The 18,461-nt window shown below is 39.5% G+C and overlaps 1 protein-coding gene and 1 long non-coding RNA gene across 3 annotated transcripts in view; one reads left to right on the forward strand and one right to left on the reverse strand.

The window, feature by feature from the left end:
* EPM2A (EPM2A glucan phosphatase, laforin) overlaps positions 1 to 18,461 on the reverse strand; it is a 79,748-nt gene that overhangs the window by 44,557 nt on the left and 16,730 nt on the right. For both annotated transcript variants that reach the window (XM_090280682.1, XM_090280683.1), the window contains exon 2: positions 6,379 to 6,553. In XM_090280682.1, the coding sequence (XP_090136808.1) occupies positions 6,379 to 6,553 (175 nt within the window). The remainder of the gene's footprint in view (positions 1 to 6,378; positions 6,554 to 18,461) is intronic.
* LOC150007894 (uncharacterized) lies at positions 12,447 to 18,191 on the forward strand. The gene is made up of 3 exons (XR_016511858.1): positions 12,447 to 12,679; positions 13,268 to 13,358; positions 17,535 to 18,191. It is a non-coding gene; the product is annotated as an uncharacterized LOC150007894 (long non-coding RNA).

Here is an 18,461-nt window from a genome sequence, read left to right on the forward strand (position 1 = left end):
AGAATCCTTCACATTTCTGTACAAGCTCCAGACATAAAAATTTTCTTGAACTAAAGACTTTTTCTCCTGTGCTTCATAACACTTCACACACAACTTCACTATAGCAGTTATCTCACTCTATTGCAGCTGTTTACATGCTTGTCTGCCACAAGAGCACGAGTTCCTGAGAGTGGGGATCACTGTCTACCCACCTCTGGTCATCCAGCACTGACACAGGAGCTACACAATGTAATCCACACAACATAACCATAAAAAAATCACAAACATAATTCATTCCCATGTTCTGACTAAAGAGTGACAGTTTGGGACTGCAAGCTTTTAGGTGAGTTTGAATAACATGTACTCAAACATAGATAACCTATCATGTGTGTATCTATTTTGGCAGTTAAGATAAACTCACAAATTATTTTAGCTTTATGCATAATCAGATGAAAATGGCAAGCATGTAGCAATTAAATGTTTTCAATTCAATAATAAGTTATATGAATGTCTTTCAGCTCTTTAAACTGAATTCACAATGTTATCTTCTCAAGTTTCAAGTGCAGATGAATTGTGGCTTGGATTTCCAAGGGGAGTTAGAGGGAAATGACCAAAAGTACTCAAAAATATTCACCTTTTTATTATAGATTACTATATTTATTGGATTAATCACAGTAGTTCTCAAACTCTTATGCCCATAAGAATCACATGAACAGGTTAGAAAATAAAGATTCCCAGGACTACTTGGTGAGGCCCACAAATCGGTATTTTTTAAAATCTAACACTCAATTGAGTTTTATTTTTAAAAACTATACCACCCAATTGACTTTCAGTTGGGGACTTTGAGATTAAACTGTAAGAAACACTGGAGGTTATTGGAACACCTTAAAAGCAAAGATATGGCACCAGGTCCACTATATGCCATTGTTACTTATTATGAAGACCCCAGTTATCTGTTATAGAGGTAAATAGAGGAACAAATAGTACTACTGACTCCAAAACTGTAATGAGTCTGATAGTCTGTCCCATTTATATATATGTGTGTGTGTGTGTGTCTGTGTGTTATATTACATATATATCTATGATACAGATTTACATTATATATATTATTTTAGTATATATTGTATACTATACTCTACATTACATATTATGTATTATGTATATTTATACTAAGTACATAATATATATGTAATATATAATACACATAGACACATACCTATATATTTATTATATATTAAATATACACTTACATCCTCAAGGAGGGTAATAATAGGTTGGATTACTTGATAATTCAGAGGGATAGAGACTTGCTGATATAAAACTAAGTGCAGGACTTCTGGTCAAGATGGCGGCCTAGGCAGTCATAGCTTGCCTCCTCACACAACTACATCAAAATTACAACTAAACTATAGAACAACCATCACTCAGAACCATCAGAAATTTAGTTGAATGGAAGTCTGACAACTACAGAATTAAAAAAACCACATCCATCCAGACTGGTAGGAGGGGCACCGACCTGGAAGGGCTGGTCCCTCACCCTGGTAGATAAAAATTCACTCTTGAATTTTTATCTACCCTGGTAGATAAAAATTCAAGAGGGATATCTCTGTAGTGAGGAGTTCCAGCCCAACACCAGGCTCCCCAGCCCAGGGTTCCAATGCCAGGAAGATAAGTCCCCACAACTTCTGGCTGCAAAAACCAGCAGGGATTGAGTCAGTGGAAGAAACTTCTTGAGCCCCAAGCAGCTCCTCTTAAAAATCCCACACACAGACTCACCTACTCAGACACACACCCACTGAACTCCAGCACCAAGGTAGCAGCTTGAAAAGCACCAGTGTCATAAGAAGAGGAACTGAAATGTCTGGCATCAAGGCAAGCAGAGGCCATTGTCTCTTTTCTGAACCCTGGTGCCATATCGGAGACTCCATCAATCTGGCTATCACTGTTTAACCAACCTTGAAGATCCCCACAGACTCCACCCCACCCAATTTGTGGGCCCACCCAAGCTGCTTTTCCTTATGAATGGCTGGTCTTGGTCATGCTTCACAACTTCCTAAATTCTATCAAACAAGCAACAGCTGGCCTCTGTGAACCCCAGGTCCAGCACTAGCAGTAGCCAGCCTAGATTCATAGCTTGGCTTTGCCTGGGAATCTCTGAGACCAGCACAAATAGCAGCCATCTCAGATTGCTTATAGCTCAGGCAGAGTGGCTCCGGGCATAATACAAGTGGGGGCTGACCTTGCCTGCACCACTCTGGAAACCCCAAAGCCTGTGCATCCAGTGGACAGCTACAGACTACATCAGAGCACCACCACCCTGCCCCTACACAACTGATCAACCACAGAGGGTGGAGGTTGGTGTTCAGTGGTCACAGTCTTGCAGTTGACTGGCCTGGGTAAATCTCTCCATTTATCTGCCAACAGCAAACAAGGCTCAACTACCAGAGGAGGGTATACTCAGCCCACACAAAAGGCACATTCTCGAGTACCAAGCTTGGGTTATAGGGGAGGCTGTGCCACTGGACCCTACAGGACACCTACTACATTAGGCCACACTACCAAGACACAGAGTCAAAGCAGTTCTACATAGTATATAAAACAAACACAGGGAGGCTGCCAAAATTAGGAGACAAAGAAACATGTAAGAACAGAACAAAACTCCAAAAAGAGCTAAATGAAATGAAGATAAGCAATCTATCAGATGCAGAGTTCAAAACACTGGTTATAAGGATGCTCAAAGAACTTAGGACCTCAGCAGCATAAAAAAGATCCAGATAGAAACTAAGGATAAACTAATTGAAATAAAGAACAATTTACAGGGAAACAATAGGAGAATGGATGAAGCCAAGACTCAAACCAATGATTTAGAATAAGGAAACAAAAAACAACCAATCAGAACAACAAGAAGAAATAAGAATCCAAAACAAATGACGATACTATAGGCAGCCTCTCGGACAACTTCAAGAAGTCCAACATTTGCATCACAGGTGTGCCAGAGGAGAAGAGAAAGAGCAAGGAATTGGAAACCTACTTGAGAAAATAATGAAAGAAAACATCCTTAATTTGGTGAAAAAAATCAGACATACAAGTCCAGGAAGCACAGAATCGCAAACAAAATGAATGCAAAGAGGCCCACTCCAGGATACATCATAATTAAAATGCCAAAGGTTAAAGATAAAGAGAGAATCTTAAAAGCAGCAAGAGAAAAGAAATTAGTTACCTACAACTTCCCATTAGACTGTCAGCTGATTTCTCAAAAGAAACTTTGCGGGATAGAAAGGATTGGCAAGAGATATTCAAAGTCATGAAAAGCAGGGTCCTACAGCCAAGATCGCTTTATCCAGCAAAGTTATCGTTTAGAATGGAAGGGCAGATAAAGAGCTTCCCAGACAAGAAAAAACTAAAGGAGTTCATCACACCAAACCATTATATGAAATGTTAAAGGGGCTTTTCTTAACAAAAAGGAGATCAAAACTATGAATAATAAAATGGCAAAAAATACATATCAACAATTTAATCTAAAAGACAAACTAAGTAAACAAGAAGAACAGAGATAGAATCATGGATACAGAGAGTGTTTTGATGGTTGCCAGATAGTAGGGGAGTGTGGAAGAAGGGGTGAAGAGGTGAGGGGATTAAGAAGTACAGATAGGTAGTTACGGAACAGCCATGGGGATGTAAGTACAGTATAGGAAATGGAGTAGCCAAAGAACTTATATGCCGGATCCATGGACTTGCACAATGCTGGGGGGATTTTCTGAGGGAGTGGGGGGTGTTAGGTGGAGGGGGCATGGGGGAATAATCAGGACAACTGTAATAGCATAATCAATAAAATATAATTAAAAATTACAGATTTTTAAAAACTAAGTTGCTTTAAAGAAAATAAAGAAATGTAACCTTTTTGGCATAGTTGAGTACCTGAATCATGATGCATACCTCACATACAGTCAAGATACTGATTGTGAAGCTGAAGAAATACCTTCCTTAAAAACAACTACTTAAGGTGCAAAAGCTATCAGAGTGAGAGGTGTGCCCTACGCAGGTTCTCCTTTTTTCATTTAAGGGGGTGGGGGGCAGCAGTGCCCAGGCTGACTGCTTCCTGTCTGTACAGGGAGACATGACCTGCCCATAGGCACCCAGCTTAGAACAACACTCCCATAGGTAAAGAAACTAATAATGGCAGTGCCAGCCACATTTAATAATCAACCTAGTCTCATACAATAATCATGAATAACTGAATATAACCAGTTATTTGAAAAACTAACACCACAAGAGAAAAAGGTCAAATGAACAGAAGTCAGCTTATTCAGGAGGAAACAAGGTAGATCCAGTAAGATATGAGAATTTTTAAATAATTTTCCATACTATTCTGACAGGTTAAAGAATATATTCATTCATAAGCTAAAACAATATGCAAATAGGAAATAACACAGTAAGTCAGAGTCCATAAAAACTAAGAATTCAATTACAAAAATTATGAAAAAAATAGTCAAGTTGGAAAAAAATGAAGTAACCCCAAAATATAAAACAATAAAACCAGAAGGTGACATTAATTTTTTTTAAGTCCAGAATAGGATATAAAAGCATCCATCTCAGAAGTATCTTTATTGACAGAATAAAGACCACAAAAGGGAGAAATTATCAAATAGAAGAAAATCCCTAGACCCTAAGGCATGACTTTTCAGATAATAGGGTTCAGGAAATGTGGTTCAGGATAAATGAAAGATAACCCATAAACACATTCTCATTAAATGTCCAAACATCTCAATGGGGGCTCTTTCTCATTCTTTTCTCTGGATCCTCTTCTCCTTGGTCTCTAAATTATGTGTCCCCAAAGCCTGTATTTTCACTTCTTCTCTTCTACGTTACACTCAGTTGCTAAATGATCTCATCAACTCTCATCCCTTGAAATGTCATCTATTTTATCTCTACATTTCCAACCTCTCCCCAAAGTTTCACAAATCAAATTGATCTTTATTTCTGCATTCTAACATACATTTCAAAGGTAATATCTAAAATAGAATTTGTATCTCGGTCCCTACCCCAAACTACTCATCTCTCAGTCTTCTCCATCTCAGTAACAGGCAACACCATTAATCCACTGCTCAGACCATAAAACCATGAGTCATGCTTAACTGATTCCTCGTGATCTGCCTCCTATCCATCTGCAGGACCAGGAGCTAGCATGAATATATAAGAAAGGTGCCTCCGAGATTATTGATTCCCTAACACTATGATGAAGTTGCATTCTCCCTCCCTCTCCTATCTCTCACCACCCTGTTAGTATTAATTCTCTCTCCTTCGAAGCAATACAATTTTTAAGAACATGAGACAAACACTGAATGTTCTACACTAAATAACATACATAGTATCTTATATGTTGGATATTGGTTTGAAAGTTGAGATCACCAAAGTATGAAATACTTATTTATATTTACTAAATTAAATGTAAATTCTATAAACCTGGAAATGTAAAGGTAATAAAAAACAGGAATTAGTAGGTGAATATAAATGTGGAGAAATATAGAAGAGCAGTACGTCTCTGATCTTACGCAGTATAAAACCAAGAGGCAGTGTCAAAAATGTATGGGTCAAGAAACAGAACTTTTATGAACTTAAGTAACAAAAGAATTGTTTAAATGAGTCTGCAAAGGACTGGGAATGGGACAAGAGAACCAGTAAATTTTTCTCATGTCATGGAGGGAATCTCTAGCTGTTTTTAAATTGGTACACTAACAAATCCAGTACATGTACCTTATTTAAGACTTGGATTTAACCTCCACAAAAACTAACAATAAATGGGTAAATATAGTTATTTCTGATGAATGGGAATTTAAAAAAATGTAGTAAACCTTACTTTTCATTTAGCATCCTCTTGTGTTTGAATTTCAATAGGGCATATATTGCTACTATAATAATTACAGAAACAAATATATAAAAGTGAGTATATTAATAAGTAATAGAGCAAATAATCACATCCAATCTTGGTTTATGTCTAAATGTTCACCCATGTTTATCTGAATAAGATTTTATAAAGAAACACTAATTTTTGTTTGGTCAGAAGCATACAAGATTCAAATACTGGCCTAGGATATTTTCACCCAGTTTTTATTTTTAATTCACTATCTAAGTACAAAGACTGTCTAACTACTGTCCGGTCAAAAACATGTGGCTACCAGGGTATGTGTTTAATGAAAAATTCTATTAAAATGATCCTTCACATCTAGACCTAGAAAAGCTCACGCAGTGATTCACTATAATTTACCCCCTCAAAGAACTGTAGGACTAAGGATCCCTCCGAAGGAAGACACAGCAATCTTAAATGCAGTAAGTATTTCCATGGTCCTAATGCTCCCTCCTGTCCTATTTCTATGTTTATAAACATGGCACTATTTTTACCTTGAGTAATGCATGGCTTGGTGACCTGCAATATTAAAATAGAAGTCTGTTGTGTGCTTCATCTCATTGGTGTGCCCAGTGGCCTCGATCCAGTGTCCTATTGGGAGACAATAGACGCCATCCACCAGGTTGTTTTCATTGTAAGTACAGCAACGGTCATGCTGAGGCCCATTGCCTGGAACAAGAAGAAATGAGAAACAGAGATTAAATCAACGTTCTGCTTAAACAGCCACAAAGTAGCTGACACACAATTAATAGTAAGATTAAAATAACTATAAAACTGCATAATGTACACATTTCAGGATTAAAAAATAGACTAGAATGAGGGGGGAAACAGTTGAAATTTGTAAAAAGTTAGTTAAGAATATCACAGAGTTCTGTGTTCTTTTGTGTAGGAACATTTCCAAATGCATATTAACTCTTTCAGAATTTCCAGGTATTTCTCAAGGGCCTTAATGGCCTCTTGTGAATTATTTTGCAGCCTGATAAGCTGCTGAAAGTGTTCTTAAAGCAATTAACATCCCTGTCTTACATACTTTTCGTTTTCTGGTATGCAAATCCACTATTAATAATAGCAACAGGACTTCCGGTCAAGATGTTGGCGTAGGTAAACATATCTTGCCTTTTCACACAACCACATCAAAATTACAACTAAACTATAGAACCACCATCACTCAGAACCATCCAAAGTCAAGCTGAATGGAAGACCTACAACCATGAAATTAAACAAGAAACCACATTGAGGCTGGTAGGAGGGCTGGAGATGCAGAACAGGCTGGTCCCACATCCACGTGTGGTGGTTAAAAATCAGAAGATATATCTCAGAAGTAATGGTCTCAGCCTCACACCAGGCCCCCACAGCCCAGGGTTCCAGTGCCAGGAAGTCTTCATAACTTCTGGCTGGTTAAACCAACAGGAATTAAGTCTGTGGAAGACAGAAACTGCTGGAATCCCAAGCAGTTCCTCTTAAAGGGCCAATGCACAGATTTGCCCAGACTCACTCCCTCTGAGTTGCAATGCCAATGCAGCAGATTGAAAGGCATCAGAGATATACAGGGAGGAACTGAATTGTCTGGCATCAGGATGAGAGCTGGCAGCAGCTTTTTCCCAGACAGAAGTGCTGGCAGAGGCTACTGTTCCTTTTCTAAGCCCTCCTGCACAGAGCCAAAAGGTGGGGGCCATATATGAAACTCCATCAACCTGGCTCACACTGTTTTCCTCACCCTGGTGATTCCCTATGGCCCTGCCTCACTCAATTTTTAGGCCCATTCAAGCTGTTTACAGTGGCTTTTCCATATGAATGGCTTGCCTTGGCTCATGCTTCAGATTTTCCTAAATTCTCTCAAACAATCTGGATATGGCTTCAGTGAGCCCCATAACTCTCACTAAGTTGCCCCAGGCCCAGCACTAACAGCTCCCAGCCTTGGTTCACAACTTGGCCTCTCCTGCATACTTCCAAGCCAAGCAAAGTAGCAGCCATCTGTAGATTGCTTTGTAGCTAGTGCTTTGTGACCCCAAACAGTACACAGGTGGTGGCTGACCTTAGACTTGCCAAAAGCAATCAAGGCCCAACTAAAAGAGGAGCACAAACAAGTCCATACAGTGGGCACAGCTTGAGTACCCTGCATGGGTGATAGGAGAGGTTGTGCCACTGGACACTACAGGACACCTATTACAGTAAGCTACTCTCTCAAGCCTGGAAGATGTAGTAGCTCTACCTGATACACAAAAGCAAACACAGGGAGGCTGCCAAAATAAGGAGACAAACATGACCCAAATGAAAGAACAGAACAGAATTCCAGAAAAAGAACTAAACAAAATGAAGAAAAGCAATCTATCAAATGCAGAGTGCAAAACACTGATTATAAGGATGCTCAAGGAACTTAGTGAGGATCTCAGCAGCATAAAAAAAGTGCAGTCAGAAATGAAGGATACACTAATTGAAATAAAGAACAATTTACAGGATATCAATAGGAGAGTGGATGAAGCTGAGAATAAAATCGATGATTTGGAATATAAAGAAGCAAAAAACAGCCAATCATAATAGCATAAAGAAGAAAAAAGAATCCAAAAAAAAAAAAACAAAAAACAAAAGAAAACATGAGGATAGTGTAAGGAGCCTCTGGGACAACTTCAAGCATACCAACATTCACATCATAGGGGTGCCGAAAGGAAAGGACAAAGAGCAAGAAATTGGAGACTTATTTGAAAAAATAATGAAAGAAAACTTCCCTAACTTGGTGAAGGAAATAGACATACAAGTCCAGGAAGTACAAAGACAAAATGGACCCAAAGAGGCCCACTCCAAGACACATCATAATTAAAAGTCTACAAGGGAGCCCCCATAAGACTGTCAGCTGATTTCTCAAAAGAAACTTTCCAGGCTAGAAGAGATTGGCAAGAAATATTCAAAGTGATGAAAAGCAAGGACCTACATCCAAGATCATTCCTCCCAGCAAAGCTATTATTTAGAATCAACAGATAAATAAAGAGTTTCCCAGACAAGAAAAAGCTAAAGGAGTTCATCATCACCAAACCAGTATTAAATAAGATGTTAAAAGCTCTTCTTTAAGAAGAAGATATTTAAAATATGAACAGTAAAATGGCAATAAATACATATCTCTCAACAATTGAATCTAAAAAACAAAATAAACAAGTAGAACAGAAATAGAATCATAGATTCAGAGAATATTTTGATGGTAGCTATATGGGAGGGGGTCAAGGAAAAGGTGAAGGGATTAAGAAGTACAAATTGGTAGTTACAGAATAGCCATGGAGATGTGAAGTGCAGCATAGGGAATAGAGTAGCCAAAGAGTATGTACGCAGGACCCATGGACATGCACAAGGGTGTGGGAATTGACTGATGGAGTGGGAGGGCTGGGTGGTGGGGGACAAAGGGGGAAAATATGCAACAATTGTAACTGTATAAACAATAAAATATAATTTTAAAAAATAAAAAATTAAATTAACCAAAAGTAAATAAATAAACTAAAATCAGTAATAAAGTGCTTTGGTTTCAGCTCAAAAATAAACACATTTTTTAAATGAATATATTAATAAATAATAAAAATATATCATATCCAATCTAGTTGGCATGTAAATCAATGGTTAGTATAATTTTCAGATGGGGAAACTATGAATCACAGAGATCAACTAGCTTGTCCAAGGTCACAGAATTAGTAAGTGCAGAGCTAGTAGTAACCTGATACTCTTATTCCCCACCTTTCCAAAATCTGATATCTTCACGGTGTTTTCTGCCTACCTCACAGGCACCACACACACCCTCCTCTTTCCAGGGAGGGGAGCAAAAGAGGCTCGTCGTCGGCAGCCGTCTGTCTCGAAAGACGATGGTGTAGCTTCTTAAGAGTCTATCTGCACCGCCGAGAATGGCTGTGCAGTCCGACTCGGGAGTGACACGGTATCTGTCGCCTCCCGTGTTGAATCGACATCTTGCGATGATGCTGGAGTGTCCTCTCCAGTGAAGCTGAAGCTACAGAGCCTGGGCAGGGTGATATGGAGGGCCAGCTGTTGCCCATGCAGCAGACCCCCCCTCTCTTCGCAGCTGAAGGATCCAAGGGAAAGACGGAGTCGATACAGCTTGGGTTCAGGTGCGCCGCAGGAGTTGCCGGTGTTGACTACAACATCAAACCGTCTTAGGGACTCCGGCTCCGGATTTTCTGTCGGGGTTTACTCCCTTAGCCTTTCCCCTGAAGAAGTATGCCGCAAGGCAGCGGAGGTTTTTTGGAGTCAGAGTTTTCCTTCTCTGATGTGCCCTGACTGGAAGATCGAACCAGCGACACTTAGCTCACAGGCCGACGCTCAATCCACTGAGCCAAACCAGCCAGGAAAAAAAGAGGCTGAAATGGAAGAATATGTCCCTAAAAACACTACCTGCCCAGTATCAACTACACTAGTAAAGAGATCCTTTACTTCAATGAAATATAAATTATGTATTATTTTTATTAGCAATTCTCATGTTGCCACCCCATTTTAAGTTATTCCTTTCTTTAAGCTATCTAATTTCCATAATTGTCATTAATTTTTTTAAAAAGCAAAATAAAAATAGGAATGTCACGTTTGGTACAAATACAAAATTTTGACTCATTTTTCCCTTGCTCTGTCTTGCAAAATATTTAATCTAAAGCTATTTGGCATAAAATCTCAAAGAAAAAAGTTCCTAACTCCTTGGGCAATTCTTGAAGGCTATAACTCCACTCTGTCAGACAGAAGGTACAGGATGGCTTCCTTTATAAATCATCATTAATCTTCCTGAATCAGACTCCTCTTTTTCTCTTGATAGCTACAAGACACTATACCAGCTGCTCTGTTAACCTTGATATTTAATACATGAAAATCAGACTATACTAGCAATCCCACTTCTAGAAATATAACTAAAAGAAATCGTAACAAGAGTAAAGGAAGATACATACAGAGATATAGGTATGTGGCAATACTATTTAAATAGCAAATACTGTAACCTATATGTTTATTTGTACGTTCTTCCACAAATATATGAGTGCCGACTATATAATAAGCACTGTGCTAAGTCATATTAAGGATTTAGGTATGCACCATAAAAGCAATTAAACAACTGAAATACTTTAAGCAGGCAGGTGACATGACCAAATTTGCACTTTGAAAAGATCTCTCTGGTTAGAGAGTAAAACACTAATTCGAGCACAATGAGACTAGAAGCAGAAAGTCCACAGGAGGAGCTGATGAAAGCCTAGAGGTAGAAATGGAAAGGAATGGGAAGACTCAGGAGGAAAAAGCCACACAACCTGGTTATTCATTAGATGTAGGAGGTGAAGGAGAAAGGGAATCAATATGCTTCTAGCAAGTATAATTCAATATACAGTGGTTTCATTCACAGAGATGCGAAATCTGGAAGAGGCTGGAAGGGAAGCTCATTAGTCTGACTTGGCATGTTGAACTTGGAATGCTGTTTGGATATCCAAAAGGGGATGTCAGATAGAGAGTCTGAGTTACTGACTTGTCACTCAGACTAGAGATATGAACTAGGAAAATAAATGTATGACTCATCTGAATGCAAATGGCAATTGAAACAAGGATATAGATGAATCACAAAGAAGCACAACATTGACTGAGAAGAAAAGCATTCTAGAACCATCCCTACATTTAACCACTGGATGGAGAAGGATGAGCTTACAAAGGATACACAGAAGGAGTGAGGCGGGGGGTGGGGGGGCATAATTAAAGGAATAAATGCAGACTAAAGGCTGGACGGATGCATGTCTGATGGTTAACAGTAGTTACATGTGGAGAATGGAACTGCAATGGAATACAATAAACTATTCTGAACTCACTGAATTTGTTACAAAAAGCACATATTATTTTTTAGTTTAATAGAATAATATCTATGTCTCCCACTGTTCTATAGACTTATAACAATTTAAATGATCCAACTTAAATAAATTTAATTATCGTGGACCTCAAATGTATACAAATTATAATGTTCAAGAAAAATTAGTTATGTAAAATCAACTTCCTAAGAATTCTTCATCCTTAGAATTGATTTCCTCAGTCCCTTACTTTTATGCACACAATTTTTAGGTAACTTTTAAAGGGGTCTTCATATATAGTAACCTGGGTTATGCAAATTGTTTTATAGTAAGTATTTTTAGAGGGTTAATCATTGTCTGTTGAACTTAGTTTTTAAAAATAGCAAAAGTGAACAATAAAATAAATCATTTTTGAGGACTTTTGTATCAGTGACTGTGGAGAGCAGAACCAATCAAATGGCATTAGTCTGGTCAAGATAGTATAATGTATATAAAACAAAGTGGAGTAACTCATGTCAACCAAGATGGCTGCTGGTCACACATGACACTTTGATTCAAGAGGGAAACTACATAAGTCACACTATACACATCTGGCAAGGGGACACCCCTAAGGTATCTGCACACATGATCAGAACAGCCATATCTGTAGAGTGGCACCACCCATTGATAGTCTCCTGGGGAAATTCCACACTTGCCATTAGGAGTGTCAAGACATTTATCAAAAAGACTCAGAAGGATGAAGTACACCACTTTCAAGGCATAACTGAGGCGAGTTCCAGACCACTGCTGAGACAGCTGAGCTCCACACACCAGAGTGCTGCTCCATGCAATGCTGATCTCTTAGCATCGGCTGCCAGAGGCTCTGCCCTGCTGGTCTGAGGAATTCACCTGCCCTGCTGCCCACCTGGTTCCAGAGATCCTTCTTTGCAAGATGCTGACAACTTCCTTGCCCGCCGTGCTGTCTCCCAGACCTGCAGACTGAGACTCTGGGACTCAGGTTCATTATCCCCCATTGATTACTCTGTGTGTGTGTGTGTGTGTGTGTGTGTGTGTGTGTGTGTGTGTGTTATATTTCTCTTAGACTGTTAGAGCAGGAGTAGGATATTAATGTATGTTGATGTTGTACTCTGAGTGAACCTGCATCAGTAAATGCTGAGTGAATGGCATAGTCACTGTGTGTGACTCTTGTCTATTCCTTGGGGCCAGGCTGCTCAGCAGGCAGCTAGCCCAGCAGTTGCCCTGCTGACTTATAGGAAAGATTATATCATGATCATATGCTCGTGACAGTGACTATGGAGTAAATGTACTTTTCTCTATTCATCCTACAGGGTGGGGCAAAAGTCAGTTTACAGTTGTAAGTACACAAAACACAGTGTATTCTTGTATTATTATTTATTAATTATCATATTGTTTCCCATATGGACAACTGTAAAACTTTTGCCCCACCCTGTATATAAACACAAACAAAGAAGACTCTGAGAGGCACGGAGACGTAGACCATCCAGGGATATTGGAAACAAGGGACTGACTGCACAGCAGAGTTCCCTCGGCTGCTTATTTATGTGTTTTGCCTTATATATCCCAGACTTGGATCTGAAGAAGCCAGCAACCAAGTAATGCCAATGAGAACAGACAAAAGAAAACCCACAGTCAGCTCTCTCTAGCCAAAGGAAAAGGTAAGAACGGAGCAAGGCTCAATACTTTAAGACAATAACTTCACTACCCCAACCAAACACCACTTAAAAAAACTTGTGGCCCCACACACAAGCAAAGGCCAAGTGGGGAACCTAGACTCCCACCCCTACCAGGCTGAAACAAACACCTGCTCACTAGGGTGCTGTCGAAGAAGACAAGACTTTAGCACCCGCCTGGCAGTGTCATGGAGGCCACATGGGGAGATGGAATTCAACTCCCACAAAGGAATAACGAGATGCTCTCCCCTTCCCACAGATGTGGGGTCATAGGAGGCCTAGGAGAAAGACAGGACTTTCATTTCCCTCCCACCCCCGCCATCAGCAGAAGCCACGTGGAGAGAAATAATGAGGCACATCGGTCTCTCTCAGCCAGGAGCACCAGTGGAGGCCTGGCAGAGAGCTGGAACTCCCTCCCCGCCAGCAGCCATAAGGAGTCCAACCTCTTCAGCTGGCAGTGGAGACTGGGGGGGTGGGAGCAGCCTGCATGATGAGGTGGCACCCCCACTTCCCTGTGGGTGCAAGGTCAGAGGAACCCAGTTAAGACAGAAAGTGTAAATAAGACCCAGAGTCTCATTACATAAGACTCAAAATGTCCAGGTGGCAACATAAAGTCACTCAGAATCACAAAGATCTCAAACTGAACAAAAAAAAAAAAAAAAAAAGGTAAGTTAAAATAAAGTAAGTAAATGTGATAAAAGGTCTGCTTTCTGGAACTCCAATTAAAACCAGAAAAGAAAGATACCTCAGAATGTAAAATAATCAGAACTAATGCATTATTTTAAGTAGTTCTATAAGTTTCAAAGTTAAGGTCAAAATGGTGTTTTAATAAAATCAGAATTTTTGAAATTATATTGGACAAGCAATATCTACTGAAGAGTCTTCACTTAAAAATTCTAATTATCATTCAAATGTTATTTTACTTTAACCAATCTTCTCTGAAGTTTAATTACTGTACAGTTTTTATTTGTAGCACATGAACATAAAATCTGACCCTAACCCTTTAATCTCTCATTTTAGCTAATAATTCATCCAAATTGGATCTCTCTCATGCCCCATCTGTTACTACCTCAGAAGTTATTGGTGCATAAAGTTGTACAAATATGCTATAATTATCACAAACTCTTTGGCATTTGATATTCTGTTCCAATAGCCAAAATAAAACAAAACAAAAAATATTTTTGTTCAACCAACTGCTTCTCTGGGAGGGGTGAACCCTGTTCAGGTTGAACACTTCGATAAACTGCAACACACACCTAAAAAATAGCCATGTTTGGGGTTAGTGATGGAGACATATTGAGGGGGACCTCATTTATTCTCATTAATAATCAGCCTTAAGACCATTCACATATGCTTCAAATTCTATGAAATAATCAGCAAAATTCCTGCAGATGAATGTCTAGCAGCCAGGTGTGATGTGCTAGCCCTTCGAAGATAAGCACCAGGTATGCAGAAAGAGAACAGCAGGAATTACTAATAAAGTTAGCCCCGGCGTCACTCTCTGCCAGGCCTCCATGGGGATCTTTTAGGTAAAACTCCCACAAGAACCTTGACCAGTTAAGGCCAACAATTTTAGGAAGACTTAATTAACACCTGCCAAACCAAGCAGAGGAGAAAATATTAGAAGCGAAAGCTTTCATGAGTAGAGAAAGATATGGAGGCTTAGAACAAGCTATGTGGAAGAAATATAATCGGAAAAAAAAAATTGTGGGAAAAGCAAAATTCAATAGTAGTTTTCTTAAAAGACCTACTAATAATTTAGTATCTCAGTGCTTATAAAAAAAATTGTTTTCCCCAAAATTATATGTTGAAGCTCTAACTCCCAGTGCCACTGTATTGGGAGATCGGTAAATAGGTAACTACAGTAAAATGAGACCATAAGGGTAGGGCCCCTAAGGTACTGGTGTCCTTATAAGAACAGGGATAGAGGAAAAGCTGCGTGAAAACACAGGGAGAGGACAGCCACCAGCAAAGCCTGGAAAAGAGTCCTCACCGGAAACCAGACCTGCCGGCCTCCTGATCTGGGACTGCCAGGTCCAAACTGTGAGAAAATTAATTCCTGTCATTTTAGCCACCCGGTCCATGGTATTTTGTTATAGCAGCTCAAGCAGACTAATGCACTCATAAAGGTGACTTATTCTAGAGTTTAATCCAGTTAATAACCAAATATTATTGAGAGCTTGTTATGTATCCAGTCCTGTGGTAAACTGAGACAGACAAATGAAATTTAAAACCTGATTCCAACAATGAATGGACCATTGTTGCTTAGACCCAGGTTACACAAATCAATCAGTGAATGAAACAAAACTAAACTAAATGATGAACATAACTTTAAAAATACATGTCAAAGCCCTGGCTGCTGTGGCCCAGTGGATTGATCATCGGCCTGTGAACCAAGTGTCGCTGGTTCGATTCCCAGTCAGGGTACATGACTAGGTTGCACGTCAGGTCCCCAGTTGGGGGTGCGAGTGAGAGGCAACCACACAGTGATGTTTCTCTCCCTCTCTTTCTCCTTTCCCCTCTCTCTAAAAATAAAATAAATAAACAAACAAATTATTTTAATAAAAATAAAAATATATACATATGGCAAAACACTGATACATTAACAGATTATTCAAAGATTGCAAATAGGCTTCACCTTCAGTGCCAGTTTTAATGCACAATGCTATATGGAGATGCATTTTCAGGAGCGACTGGCTGCCTTGGAAAGAAAACTGATAAATTTGTGGTGTCCGCACAAAGTAGAACACCGGAAATGGAGATGGTTGTATCCGTGTGAGTGAGAATTACTGAGAGGGGGTCTGTGATAGACAGAGGGGTCTCAAGCTGTCATTGACAACAGGGTATGTTTTAGATACAGAACAAAGAGCACAACGATGTGTGAATGTGATTCAAAGCAGGAAATAGATCATAAGAGCAAATATGTTTATTTCAGTGGGTAGGGTAACAATATAATATAAACTCACAGGAGATCCGCATAACTTACAAATTCTAAAGCAAGCACTGTAAAGCAACTGGATTTCATAAATTGGAAAAGCAGAGAACACAGTTACCACTTACCCATAATTGAAGCAGATTTTTTTTTTAATCAAGAAGATTTACATTAATTACTGATTCATGAGAAGCATCTCCAAGATTGAACATTCTCCATTAAAGCATCCCAAACAATGACATTAACAGGCAATTATGGTTCCATTTAAAATTGAATACTATAAAAGAGCTCTCCTTCTTATATAATTTTTAGAGAAAATCTGAGATTTAGATTGTTCTTAATAGTCCTGACTCAAAGCACCAAGACTGAATTATTAATAATTCATTCAATGTGGTAATTTAGAGTGAGGCCAAAGATTTGACCACCTGATTTGAAATGATCAAATCCTTTGGTAGCTAATTATGCCATGACTGAAGGGATTAAACGAGGAGATCAGCATTTTAAAAGGCTCCATCTCTGCATAATTGGACATATTTGCTGCATACCACATTTACTTCCTGCATCTCATACAGAGATGTTTATTCATGTGTCCAATAAATTTTATTTAATTGCTTTAATAATTTTAATGTTGATACTGTCACATATTGGCCCTGGCTGGTTTAGCTCAGTGGATTGAGCGTCGGCCTGCGAGCTAAGTGTCGCTGGTTCGATCTTCCAGTCAGGGTACATCAGAGAAGGAAAACTCTGACTCCAAAAAACCTCCGCTGCCTTGCGGCATACCTCTTCAGGGGAAAGGCTAAGGGAGTAAACCCCGACAGAAAATCCGGAGCCGGAGTCCCTAAGGCAGTTTGATGTTGTGGTCAACACCGGCAACTCCTGCGGCGCACCTGAACCCAAGCTGTATCGACTCCGTCTTTCCCTTGGACCCTTCAGCTGCGAAGAGAGGGGGGTCTGCTGCATGGGCAACAGCAGACCCTCCATATTACCCTGCCCAGGCTCTGTAGCTTCAGCGTCATCGCAAGATGTCGATTCAACACGGGAGGAGACAGATACCATGTCACTCCCGAGTCGGACTGCACAGCCATTCTCGGCGGTGCAGATGGACTCTTAAGAAGCTACACCATCGTCTCTCGAGACGGACGGCTGCCGACGACTGTCACATAATTTTTATAGTAGTGTCTAGACTTTCGTTATTGTTAAACTGATGGGTCATTTTTTTCTCTCCACAGCACTCCCAAAATTGACTAGAAATTTCATTGTGGTTCATCGTCTGAACACAAATCCAAGTCCTACTATAAAAACAGATGAAGTGTTTATATTAGTATTAGACTCACTGCATAAAGCAAATTCCTCTAATCAGAGCTCACTACTTCATTTGGCAGACCTTGAGTCTCAGGACAAAAGCTCCCATGTCACCTGTCTTTGTGTACTTTAAGTCAAACAATGCTGAGGCAGAAGGCCATACCTTCCCTAGGAGCCACATCTCAAGAGCGCCCAACATTTAGATGCAAAGAACACAGAAAAGTCATATTCATCCCAAGGACTCTGAAGAACAGCGAGGATTATTTTACATTTAACTCCATCCTACCCTTGACTACCTTGGCAGACACGCATTTCAGCAGTTTCATAGTAAGGCCCTGGTTGGGTAGGTCAGTTGGTTAGAGAGTCGTCCCTACGGGCCAAGGTTGCCGTTGGATCCCCAGTGAGGGCACATGCAAGAATCAACCAATGAGTGCATAACCAAGTGGAACAACAAACTGATATTTCTCTCTCTCTCCCTCAAATCAGTAAATAATTTTTTAAAGTAAGTAAATGCTTTTGCGTGAAATCTATCTTCTATTAAGATTTGTTAGAATGTGGACTAAATCGTTTAATAAAATATTCTCTTGAGCTGGTCAAATCCATCTCTGATGGCTCTATGCTTTGGTTTCTTCCATGACAAAAACATCATGTAGGCACTGCTCTAGTTACTAGAAAGAAACTGGAAATGTCCAGCTGGTTGAGGGAATAGAGTGGTCAAATATTATTTTTAAAGACTAATTTTTTAAGAAATTGATAAGCAAGATTGTTTTAAGCCCTTTTAAAGAGATATTATAGGCTGTAACAATAAAAGAGGGTCAATTAGAGAGATTGTCTTAAAATTTACCATAGCCATA

This window comes from Furipterus horrens, unplaced genomic scaffold, assembly GCF_987537825.1.
Source record: "Furipterus horrens unplaced genomic scaffold, mFurHor1.1.pri manual_scaffold_6, whole genome shotgun sequence".
In the NCBI taxonomy this organism is placed as follows: Eukaryota; Metazoa; Chordata; class Mammalia; order Chiroptera; family Furipteridae; genus Furipterus; species Furipterus horrens.